The sequence below is a fragment of the Sinocyclocheilus rhinocerous genome, unplaced genomic scaffold (assembly GCF_001515625.1).
Source record: "Sinocyclocheilus rhinocerous isolate Xijiao unplaced genomic scaffold, SAMN03320098_v1.1 scaffold827, whole genome shotgun sequence".
NCBI lineage: Eukaryota > Metazoa > Chordata > Actinopteri > Cypriniformes > Cyprinidae > Sinocyclocheilus > Sinocyclocheilus rhinocerous.
Genome location: NW_015633173.1, coordinates 458,880 through 472,362, shown reverse-complemented (window position 1 = coordinate 472,362; position 13,483 = coordinate 458,880). Strand labels below are relative to the sequence as shown.

Sequence of the window (13,483 nt, the reverse complement as noted above, 5' to 3'; positions counted from 1 at the left end):
ATGGCGGCGGCAGCAACAATACTACAGTGAGAACAAAAGTTACGCCTTCTTTTCTTTGCGTGAACATTTGGGCGGTGTTATGCAAATCTTCACACACAGTGAAGTAGGTATGTGGGGGCGTGTAAGAACGAGCCGTTTTAGGTAGGTGTGGCTGACTCTTAACTTTTATAAAGAATATCTCTTTAGATTTGAGACTGTAGTCTTTGCAAATTTACAGATCTTCTTTATGCACCAAGAGCTTGTAACACTTCAAAGAGAAAGGAAAATTTGAAATCGCATCGTATGACCCCTTTAAATTGACACAAAATATTGCACTCTGCCTACTAAAACAGGATGAAACTGTAATTATAGTACTTCAGAATATGCTGACTTTGTCAGATGCTTCAACAGATTCCTCCACAGTGTTAAATATGACATAAGCTTTGACTCCACTGCATGGACACCAAGCCTGAAGTAAGTTTCATTCCAGATCTGTCATTTTTTTAGGCCTTGAAATAGAACTTGTTGTCTGTCACCGTATGTGAGATTCAGCCAATTTTCTCTCAGTGAGAAAGTGATATATGTGGGTAGAAGATGAGTACACATGGTGCATGGGTAATTAGTCTCGTTGGGTTTGAGTTCAATGACTTACAGATGGCTGGGTGGATCTAACTGACAAAGCAGAAACTTCACTTAATTCCTTTTGTGTTGTCCATTTAGACACTTTTGGCTCTGGTTAAGTCACACATCTTGAAGCACCTTGAGATAGAATACAAATTTATGGTGTTATTGTAAATGAGTCATCATCATGATTTGAAAAATTATTTGGAGATAACAAGTCAACATGACAAGATGGAGGAAACAGGCTTCCATATTGCCACTAAAACAGAAGCAGAAAAATGATTAATATGAGACATAATGAATGAATACCTTCTTGTAAAATTAGTACCAGGTAACTGTTGCTTGGGCAACAATATGTAGAAAATGCACTTACAAATATATATTTATTTATTGGCAGGTCCAGGTTTGTTCTTTGTGATAAAAATAGCAGTTTATTGGTATTAGAATTTAGAATTTCTCTCTCAGCATATACATTGAAAGTATTATTTTAAAATAAATATTTTCAGATGGTTAGTTTCCTGAATATTTTCAGATTATTTACAGAGTTGAGCACAGTCACAGGGACAGTTGTGATTTCTCAGGACACATTTTTTGCTGATCAGGTAGTAGGGATTTTTTTATGTGTGGTATTCAAAAGAATCACTTACAGCACTTTTAATAAGATCTTTCCAGTTGTGCTTTGTCAGTTTCTGTCCCAGGATCTTAATCAATATGAAATAAGATAGATAGATCGAGGTGAAGAAACCTGCCACAAAGAATGCTGACTCACAACACACATATGGATAGCAAATGATGATTTATTTGCCACATATCTTCTCTTTAATTTGCCCTTCAAATTGACAATTGATGTCTGGCTCTCCAGACCACCAAAGTGCAGTGCTAATCTTCCTACAGCGTTGTAAAACTGAGACCAGACAAAATGTAAATTATTGATGCTTTTTGCATCGGTTTTGTCTGACCTTTTGATTTAGGCCATTGTGTTAACATGTTACCAACAATTCGGTTATTAACCAAAGCATGAGGAAATCTGACTATATTTTTACATTTTCTGAAGAATGTGCAGAAGTCAGATCACTTACACAAGCCACACGATTTCAGGTAGGCTATCATTCATGTCTATAGCTCAAACGGGCTGGGATGAGTTATGCAGTGTTTAATACTTAGGACCAAGGGTTTTGAAAAAAACATATCTAGGAAAGGACAACTGATTTAAAATAGTCTAGGACTTTCAACAGTCTACATCTGAATTATAATTCAGAGCTCTAAGACAATGATGTTACAGGCTCATATTGCATTAGTTTTATATGCTGCTTCATTCAGCTGATTCAGTGGTGCAAAGGATGAACACCCTGTGTTATAAACAGTGACGTGTAAAACTAGTCTTGTATATTTAGTTCACCCCAAAATGGGCCAGTATTTGCATATTGTCATTTAACTTCTGCTGCTTGACTTCACGGAGTAAGAATCATTATGAAATTAAAATTTGCCACAGAAGAGGTGCAGATTTTGCAATAATTCAAAAAAAAAAAATAGACTGCAGCAATTAAAATTTTGTCAGAACCTCTAGTACATTACATGCTGTTTTGTTTAGTTGTCTGTTCGTAGGATAATAATGATCTCAATTTTTTTTTAAAATTGTGACAATCAATTTATCCAGAATTTATCCCCCCATCCCCACCACCTTTTTAATATAAATAAGCACCAGTCAAGCTGCGATATCAAATAGGACCACAGGGAGACGCCAAAAGACCACTAAACCTGCTGTCTTGATCTTACTGTACATACGATCCATTCAGAATAACTAAACCAGCGCATAATCTAAAACACCTTCAGTCACCAGTATAACACTCGTGCTTTTAAACCACATACAGGCTGAAAATAATAATTTACTGACATCTGGACTCGACTCTCCACAATCTCTGATGAAATCGGTTGGGTTTTCTCTGTATTAGAGCTGTTTTGAATTTACTGTTTGAACGCATTTGTTTACTGGAGCCTTTGACTGAAAGGTTTACAGGAGTTTACCGGTTTTTAAGCTATTGTTTTCGTTGTAATGTACTGATTCAAATTAGTAATCAATAATGAACTATTATTTTACCACTCTGCGCATCCCCTGACATGCTCTCGCGCATGAAGAAGCAGTGTCTCTGTCACTGTTGGCAATCTGCATCCTCTCTGACTGACGGGGGCGCAGGCGCAATCATCAAACATATTTCAAAGGAAGCCGGCGCCACGGTCCTGACCGCATCATTGTTTTTAGGGAATATTTGTATTTTTTTTTCATGCGATTGGATTAGCTATTCATGTGGTGGACTGTCATGATTTTGCCTAATGCAGGACACTAATGAATGATGCGCATCAGAGGGGATTTAGTAGTGGGTATACACAAAGCCGACTGATAAAGAAGTGGGTATACGCCGTATACCTGCGTATACCCTCCACTACACCACTGAGCTGATTGCTTTACAGATGTGCACAGCTGGCCATGTCAGGTCTATCATGATGTTGTTTGACTAAGCAGCTATATATATATATCGCATCCAAAATTAAAAGTTTTTGTTTACAAAATATATGTGTGTGTGTACTGTGTACATTTATTATGTATACATAAATACACAAACATACATGTACCCCCCCCCCCCCCCCCAAAAAAAAAGAAAATTCTGTCAAATTTATTCAAGCTTATGTTCCAAAACAAATTATGTTTTATATGTAGACTATATAAGCTTGAATACATTTGACGGAATTTTCGATTTTTTGGAGGGGGAATATCACAAGCTCTTGGGTATTAAAAGAAGAAATCTCTACTTTTATCGCGTCAAACTATTTCGAAAAAAATTTAATATATAATTTTATCGAACGACATCCGCGTACACACGAAAGTATTGTGAATGGAGCAGCAAGTGCCTGGCACGAGAAGTTTCTTTCATTGTTTGTTCCTGTGCGCGTTCCCGTCAGCGTCCCTCGTGAATTTTGTGTGGAGTATAGCGGGCGCGCGCACAGCTCCAGTCAGTCCCACCGCTTTGCCACAGGGAGCGCGCACGGAGCGCGATAAGACAAGAGCCGGGAACGCGGAAACAGTGCAAGCGGTTGACGATAGAGCTGAGGTGCATTAGCCGGCGACTGCGGGAAAGAGCGACGCTCACCGCAGAAACCGCGTTTGAAAGCCCAGTATCTGGGTGTAACAGATTTACTTTTATTTCAGGTCGTCGGATAAGAAGCCCGTTTGAGTGGATAAAACCGCACCAGCGAGGAAAAAGGCGGATTGTTTCTCTCTCCGGCTTGACTAGAATTAGTCGGGATTTGAGAATGTCGGGGAGCCGAGAGGAGGAGCGGCGGAAACTCGCCGACATCATCAACCACTGGAACGCCAACCGGCTCGACCTGTTCGAGATCAGCCAACCGACTGAGGTGAGTCCGCGGAGCCGCGAACGAGCACAGGCCGCAAGGTCTCCTGTCTGTCCGTGCCGCGAGATCCATTCCCCCAGCACGCGAGATTGTTATAGTAAAGAAACGTGCGCTTGATCTGTCATATATTATCTGTTTTTGTGTCTCAGTGGCTCTGGAACGGCTAAATCACGACGGGAGCTTTATTATGACTTATCTAATGCATTTTTGAGTTAGGTAATGGCAGGTTATGCCTATGTTGGAGGTGAAGTAAAGCTAGTAAATAGGCTAGTATGAATAAAATGTGGACACTTCTAGCTTAGTCCCTGTAGCTGTTCAACACTGGCCTTTTTGTTTTACGTTAAAACGTTTCTTACCATGCACGAGGCTACCGGGCTAAAATCGGTGCTTGCAGTTTGTAGCAGAGAGCTGCATGCAAAGCTGTCAGATTAGATCAGACCAGCTGCATAATAGTCCTGGATGATGTTGTAGATGAATGTAATAAACATGGTTTGTTAGGATGTCAATCGATGGTCAACAGAAACTGGCTGTATAAGTGATGTAACCTGAAATGCACTGGTGGTTGTGCGTTTATTTGCAGTGTATGTTTTCAGATATTTATAACGCAAGCGTCATGCATGTTGTCACTCGGGTGCATGAGAATGTGCATTGCTATTTTTGCTTAAATGTTAGCTCAGCATGTTTTAGATGCATCTAGCAAACAATCGCTGGATAAATGGGGTGTTTAACGCGCATTGGTTTTGCATGCATATGCTTTGGAATTAGTGTTTTTAGGCGGGCAGTGCATGAATGCATTGAATGAAGGGGGTTGGGGGTAAAGCATCAGGTCGGGGGTCTTCCCTGCTGATTTACTGGAAACCCCATAGGCGCTAAGAATATTCTTTGGCCCTTCATGCATAAGACGTGATATTGAGCCCCCGGGGCACCTGCTGATGTGACATAATAAAAGCCTAGATTAGGTTTGTTTTGGTGTGTAGAGGGTGATTACTAAGAAGTGGACAATGCATTGACAGAACCTCTCCGAGTACCCCCTTAAAGACCACAAACTCTTAAAATCAGCAGGAGTGTTGAAGAGCAGATGATGATGTAATCGTCTTGTCCTCCAGCCGATTTGCAAGCCTGCTTCTATTGTCACATTTTATTCACTGGAACATTGTATAACTAGAGATCTACTAATATTTAATTAAATAAATATTAAATTAAATAAATCTACGAATTATTTTTGTCATAATAACCAGTGTGCAGAACTGATGTTTTATTTTTATTGTTATTAGATTGCAAAACATACATATAATGAAAATAGTTTCTTTAAATATTTAGCTAATATAATATATTCAATTTATATATACATAAAAATATATAATTATATATAATGATATAATTATTATTAGTTATGCCGTGACATACTGCACGCAGCTGTTTTGCGATCTAAGTGGTTGCATATTTATTTTTTACTTTTTGTTTTGGACTGTGAGTGTGACTAGGGCTGAGAAACCTAAAATGCTTTGCATTTCTCACTTGAGAATGAATTATGTAAGGAGTCATTTGTGTAAACAATCCATTAATTAACAATCCAAATAAGTAGGTAACTTTACCTTTGAAACGCTACTGTTTACTGTTGAATGCACAGTGGTGTAATGGCATTGAAGGGTGCTTTATTTTTGGAGACACAAATTATGCAGAATATCAGTAGACCAGACATTTAAGGACTGATTGTCAGTCTTTCTGAACATCTCCTGATTTTAAAGGAATAGTTCACCAAAAAATGAAAATTTGCTGCTAATATACTCACCCTCAGACCATACAGTGAATACAGTCAATAATCCACAAGTAATCCACATGACTCCAGTCCATCAATTAACATCTGGTGAAGCGAAAAACTACATGTTTGTAATAAAACATAATTCATCTTTAAGACGTTTTTAACTTAAAGCTGATGAGTCCTCTATCCATAATATAGCTTTCTCCAGTGTACTATTCCATGAAAGCATATTGGCTTAGCAGTAGATGGATGCGTACAAAAGTATGTTTGGAATGCTAACATGTATGCAAGTTATCACAGGAAAACATGTATCACAGTCATTTGGGATTACGGTATGTTTACAGATCTTATTTGGAGATCCAGGGCAGACCTAAAAAATGCATTGTTATACATTAAATAAATAAGCAAGTGTGTTTAACTAGCTTAGTAATTTATTGCATGCATAATTTTTCAGCTTGGTTTTCTGGGATTGTAGTAGGGATTGTTTTGCATGTGGTATCTGCAGTGTGGCGTCTTCCTGTTTTGCACAACTTTTCATTTTAGAATTTGTGTGCATAGTCTTTATGAAGTCAGATTGCTTCCTTTAGTTCCCTCTGTTTAGGATAAATTTCTTGCAATGTTGCTCATTTGTAATTCACTTTGGATAAAGCGCCTACTAAATGATTAAATGTAAATGAAACATTGCTTTTTATATGGTAATTAAAAAGATACAAGATAACATGTTTAAAAGATAGCATTTCATAATCTTTCATAAGATTACTTGAGCTTTTAGGAAGGGTGCATCAGGCAATTGTTTAAACTGATTGTGTTGAAATGAATTTGATTCCGAAATACAAAAACCAAGCTTTTCACCAGTTGACACTGTGTTTTTAAGAAGATGGAGGATCAAAGTGATGCATGCCGTCATTTCCTGTATCTGCATCTGTATCTTGTCCACCAAAGTCAGTTTCATGGGCCTGACTGTCCCCACCCTACTGACGTCTTGTGAATCCATTCCCATGTGTCTCAAACTGGCTAAGATTGGCTCTGTGACATCCGCTTTGGCAAGTGTTAGATACCCATTGCATGGCTGAAAGGACATAAAAAAAAGATTGTGAAGTTGTGTTGTTGCTAGAGGTAAACCTATAATTGGTTTGGCTGACATTTTAAATTGATACTTATGCTTTTGTTCTTTAATATAGGGTTTCTCACTACATTTAGACATAATGAAAAACATAGATGAACAGGACGTTGTGATGCATTAGAATATGCTTCTGGGTTTCCGATTCTAGAACACTTTTAATTTTAGGTAGCATTAAATTAAGAGTCTTGGACAAGTATATGATAACATTCCTATTGTACTATCATATACCAGTAAAACTGGTTACATTCATTAGTTGTTGCAAATGCACAGTATTAGTCAAGTAAAGAAAGCTGTTCAGAGGTACAGTGGGTACGGAAAGTATTCAGACCCCCTTAAATTTTTCACTCTTTGTTATATTGCAGCCATTTGCTAAAATCATTTAAGTTAATTTTTTTTCCTCAATGTAGCTCTTCAGGCAGTTCCTTTGACCTCATGATTCTCATTTGCTCTGACATGCACTGTGAGCTGTAAGGTCTTATATAGACAGGTGTGTGGCTTTCCTGATCAAGTCCAATCAGTATAATCAAACATAGCTGGACTCAAATGAAGGTGTAGAACCATCTCAAGGATGATCAGAGGAAATGGACAGCACCTGAGTTAAATATGTGAGTGTCACAGCAAAGGGTCTGAATATTTAGGACCATGTGATATTTCAGTTTTTTTTTTTTAATAAATCTGCAAAAATGTCAACAATTCTGTGTTTTTCTGTCAATATGGGGTGCTGTGTGTACATTAATGAGGAAAAAAAATTAACTTAAATGATTTTAGCAAATGGCTGCAATATAACAAAGAGTGAAAAATTTAAGGGGGTCTGAATACTTTCCGTACCCACTGTAAGTGATGAATGATATAGTTATTAAAGGGGTCATGAATTGAGAAATCAAAATTCCCTTGATCTTTTGACATATAAGAGGTCATTGTACTATAAAAACATACTGTAAGTTTCAGAGTCTAAAAACAGCTTATATTGAAGTCATTCTGCCAGAACAACAGTTTATGGAATGTGCCACTTTATGATGTAATAGTGTGGCTAAACACCGCCTCCACAAAAGATCAACCCCTGCTTCTACATCACTGCCTGTTTAGCTCCTCCCACAGATTCGCGCATGTCTATGCAAAAACTAAACTATAAAGATGGCTCCGAAGACATTGTGCAGTGCCAAGATGTGGAAAAACAGTCTTCATTGCCTTCCTTCTAATCCCTACAATAGTGATAGTGACGTGACATGTGGCCAAGTATGGTTACCCATACTAGGAATTAGTGCTCTGCATTTAACCCATCCTAAGTGCACACACACAGCAGTGAACACACACACACCGTGAACACACACCCGGAGCAGTGGGCAGCCATTTATGCTGCGGCGCCCGGGGAGCAGTTGAGGGTTCGGTGCCTTGCTCAAGGGCACCTCAGTCGTGGTATTGAAAGTGGAAGAGAGCGCTGTACATTCACTCCCCCCACCTACAATCTCTGCCGGACCTGAGACTCGAACCCGCAACCTTTGGGTTACGAGTCCGACTCTAACCATTAGGCCACGACTTCCCACTAGGAAAAAAGTTGATGAACTTTATTTTTAATGAAGTTCCAGACCACGTCAGTAAGAACCTGGTCCTTTGTTCACTTCATTTTACCGCATATATGTTTATAAACAAGGCACAATTTTCAGAAAGATCGAAATTAAAAGACGATTCTGTACCGATTATATTGGATCCGACAGTAATGTCGCATCACACAAGTGTAAATAACTGTTTTTGTTACGCGGTCACTATTGCTTTGTCTATTATTACAGATATGCACTGTTTGATATGCACTGAGTATTTATGCATTTTTAACCTAAATCACAGCATGTAGCCTGACAAACATACACAACTGTTAGCCAATCATACCAGTGGTGTTTACTTCCGTGTCTACAATCCGGCTATTCAAACAGAGTGTTCAGATGAGGGGGTCAAAACAGGACAGAAAATAGCCTATTACTTCTAAATTATGATTTTTTTAAAATCTAAAAATCTTGATAACATTATAAGTGGACCTCAGAGAACAGTACAAAATAATAAAAAAAGACAGTTCATGACCCCTTTAATGTGTCAAAGCAGAAAATGATGAAATATTAGATTTACGTATGATTATCAGACAGTTAAACATAAAAATAGTCAATGTACATTTATAGTCAGGTTTGTGTGTTTAATGAGGTGCTCAAGCTAAGAAAATGCAACATTTTTATGGGTCTAAAAATGTTGTGTTAGAAATTATGAGACTTGTCACCTCAACAGCATGTGACTCTCTGGGAAATCATCTCCATGGTGATTTGTGTGCCTTTATATGTGCACAATCTGAGCCTGCATTTCCTTTTTTTGTGAGGAATGTACTGTGGTCTGCACTGTAGTTGTGTATGTATAAAACTCATGAGGTTTCCCTCAGCAGTAATTTAAAAATCCTAATCCATAGTTCCCTAATCTGTGGGGATTATAGTGCACTTTTGGGTTCAGCATCAAGAATATCTGTGCTTTTTTTCTGTCTTTTATTTTTGTCTTGAACCTGTTTCCTATGTCAACACAAAAGCTCCCGTGAAATGTTTTAAGCACAGTGTTGATGTGTTTCCTGTTAAAACAGGAAAGTGGGGTGAGATGTTTTTGTTTAAAATGGCCAATAGCCTTTAGTTTAAATCACAATCTGATATTTTGTTGTAAATGAAAACAATAAATTCAAGCAACATCTTTTGCAAAAAACTGATTGTTGGGAAAGGAAAGAAAGCATTAAAATGTGTTATTAATATTTTTGTTCTATTCTGCTGCAAGACTTACAATTTTGATTTCATGAGGTCTTTAAAATATCACCGTTTAACAATTGCCTAAATCTTCTTGGACCGTTCCAAAGTCATTTGCCGTTCATTTATTATTCAAAATCTTTTTATGAAGAAATCAGGATTTATGAATCTCTGTTATTTCCTGCAGCAACTACAGTGACGCAGATGTTCAGGTTTTGCTGAGCTTTTTGTCGACTGCGGCTGGTGTTTTTCTCTGAACCTGCAGCCGTTGACAGCTCTTGTGCAAAGGCTGCGTGTTGAATCACAACAAGTGGCCTCACGTGGTGCAGAGGGTGGGGTTCCTATCGGAATCATTGTATTCCACTCTCATGCTTTTCCTCCTCGTACTGTGACTGCTTCACCCTCCCTCCTGCAGGAGAGGGTTTTTTTTCCCAGCTACAGGCTGAAAACAGCTCATCGGCCATGTTGTGCAAATTCAGCATGAGAGCTTGTCAACAGAGGATCAGAATTGATGTCAATTCTGTGCCGCTAGTTTGATATTTGATTAATAAAAGATTACTGTGTTTTTCATCACATTAAAGTTACTGTTTATATAAAACCATTACTACTTGCATTGCATATAGGATTTACATTTTCATTTTAAAGGAATAGTTCATCCAAAAATGAAAACTTGCTGAAAATGTACTCGCCCTCAGGCCAGGATGTAGATGAGTTTGTTTCTTCATGGGAACAGATTTGGAGAAATTTAGCATTATATCACTTGCACACCAATGGATCGTCTGCAGTGAATGGGTGCTGTCAGAATGAGAGTTCAAATAGTTGTAATCCACAAGCTGCATATTTGCATTTAACCCATCCTAAGTGCACACACACAGCAGTGAACACACACACACCGTGAACACACACCCGGAGCAGTGGGCAGCCATTTATGCTGCGGCGCCCGGGGAGCAGTTGAGGGTTCGGTGCCTTGCTCAAGGGCACCTCAGTCGTGGTATTGAAAGTGGAAGAGAGCGCTGTACATTCACTCCCCCCACCTACAATCTCTGCCGGACCTGAGACTCGAACCCGCAACCTTTGGGTTACGAGTCCGACTCTAACCATTAGGCCACGACTTCCCACTAGGAAAAAAGTTGATGAACTTTATTTTTAATGAAGTTCCAGACCACGTCAGTAAGAACCTGGTCCTTTGTTCACTTCATTTTACCGCATATATGTTTATAAACAAGGCACAATTTTCAGAAAGATCGAAATTAAAAGACGATTCTGTACCGATTATATTGGATCCGACAGTAATGTCGCATCACACAAGTGTAAATAACTGTTTTTGTTACGCGGTCACTATTGCTTTGTCTATTATTACAGATATGCACTGTTTGATATGCACTGAGTATTTATGCATTTTTAACCTAAATCACAGCATGTAGCCTGACAAACATACACAACTGTTAGCCAATCATACCAGTGGTGTTTACTTCCGTGTCTACAATCCGGCTATTCAAACAGAGTGTTCAGATGAGGGGGTCAAAACAGGACAGAAAATAGCCTATTACTTCTAAATTATGATTTTTTTTAAATCTAAAAATCTTGATAACATTATAAGTGGACCTCAGAGAACAGTACAAAATAATAAAAAAAGACAGTTCATGACCCCTTTAATGTGTCAAAGCAGAAAATGATGAAATATTAGATTTACGTATGATTATCAGACAGTTAAACATAAAAATAGTCAATGTACATTTATAGTCAGGTTTGTGTGTTTAATGAGGTGCTCAAGCTAAGAAAATGCAACATTTTTATGGGTCTAAAAATGTTGTGTTAGAAATTATGAGACTTGTCACCTCAACAGCATGTGACTCTCTGGGAAATCATCTCCATGGTGATTTGTGTGCCTTTATATGTGCACAATCTGAGCCTGCATTTCCTTTTTTTGTGAGGAATGTACTGTGGTCTGCACTGTAGTTGTGTATGTATAAAACTCATGAGGTTTCCCTCAGCAGTAATTTAAAAATCCTAATCCATAGTTCCCTAATCTGTGGGGATTATAGTGCACTTTTGGGTTCAGCATCAAGAATATCTGTGCTTTTTTTCTGTCTTTTATTTTTGTCTTGAACCTGTTTCCTATGTCAACACAAAAGCTCCCGTGAAATGTTTTAAGCACAGTGTTGATGTGTTTCCTGTTAAAACAGGAAAGTGGGGTGAGATGTTTTTGTTTAAAATGGCCAATAGCCTTTAGTTTAAATCACAATCTGATATTTTGTTGTAAATGAAAACAATAAATTCAAGCAACATCTTTTGCAAAAAACTGATTGTTGGGAAAGGAAAGAAAGCATTAAAATGTGTTATTAATATTTTTGTTCTATTCTGCTGCAAGACTTACAATTTTGATTTCATGAGGTCTTTAAAATATCACCGTTTAACAATTGCCTAAATCTTCTTGGACCGTTCCAAAGTCATTTGCCGTTCATTTATTATTCAAAATCTTTTTATGAAGAAATCAGGATTTATGAATCTCTGTTATTTCCTGCAGCAACTACAGTGACGCAGATGTTCAGGTTTTGCTGAGCTTTTTGTCGACTGCGGCTGGTGTTTTTCTCTGAACCTGCAGCCGTTGACAGCTCTTGTGCAAAGGCTGCGTGTTGAATCACAACAAGTGGCCTCACGTGGTGCAGAGGGTGGGGTTCCTATCGGAATCATTGTATTCCACTCTCATGCTTTTCCTCCTCGTACTGTGACTGCTTCACCCTCCCTCCTGCAGGAGAGGGTTTTTTTTCCCAGCTACAGGCTGAAAACAGCTCATCGGCCATGTTGTGCAAATTCAGCATGAGAGCTTGTCAACAGAGGATCAGAATTGATGTCAATTCTGTGCCGCTAGTTTGATATTTGATTAATAAAAGATTACTGTGTTTTTCATCACATTAAAGTTACTGTTTATATAAAACCATTACTACTTGCATTGCATATAGGATTTACATTTTCATTTTAAAGGAATAGTTCATCCAAAAATGAAAACTTGCTGAAAATGTACTCGCCCTCAGGCCAGGATGTAGATGAGTTTGTTTCTTCATGGGAATAGACCAGAACACGTGGACATGTTGTCATTCTTACACTATAATACTGAACTTTGATTTCAGTGATTTGGACTATGAGATGGACACTTGCTTCTTGCACTCTGCGTTGCACTTTGCTTTTGCTTTAAAAAAGGATTTCATAGAAATTTGGATTTCATTTGGAGTTTCACTACTGAAGTCCTCTGTTCATTTTTTTCATCATACTGGAGATGTCTGTTTAAATCTGTTGTTTACACATTTCTAAGAGTACTTATACTTAACATTATTAATAATAATACAATTTTAATACTTGATTCTAGTGGACTCTAAACATTGCATTTATTTAATGTGAAAACCCAACTGTTGGGGTTAATTGAAACAGATTTTTTTCCCCTTTGTAGTTGCACTCACAGCTGTAATGCCCAGAACATGTGAATATATTGACATTAAGAACATGCTGACTTTCTCAGGCTTTTGTAATTATTTTCTTTTTATTTCATTTTTATTAGGTTTGTTTACCTTTTTACTCTTTTAGTTTTACATTTCGTCAATGGCTTGTTTACATTTATATATTTTTTTATGGTACACTACTGAATGGCAAAGTTGCAAGTTTAATGAAATGTTCTTTAAAATTGTTGTTGTTTTTGTGTGTGTGTGTGCGTGAAATTAATCGTTTAGATTAACCGACAAATTAGTCGATAGATTAATCGAAATAAAAATAGTCGTTAGTGGCAGCCCTAGTTCAAAGAATACTCAACTACAGACACTTTTGAAGACA

General features: G+C 37.8%; 1 protein-coding gene across 1 annotated transcript in view; it reads left to right on the top strand.

Moving 5' to 3' along the window:
* The first annotated feature begins 3,491 nt into the window (after positions 1-3,491).
* LOC107743316 (afadin-like) overlaps positions 3,492-13,483 on the top strand; it is a 136,113-nt gene continuing 126,121 nt past the window's right edge. The window contains exons 1-2 of the mRNA XM_016556487.1: positions 3,492-3,503; positions 3,589-4,011. Coding sequence (XP_016411973.1) covers positions 3,492-3,503; positions 3,589-4,011 — 435 coding nt within the window. The remainder of the gene's footprint in view (positions 3,504-3,588; positions 4,012-13,483) is intronic.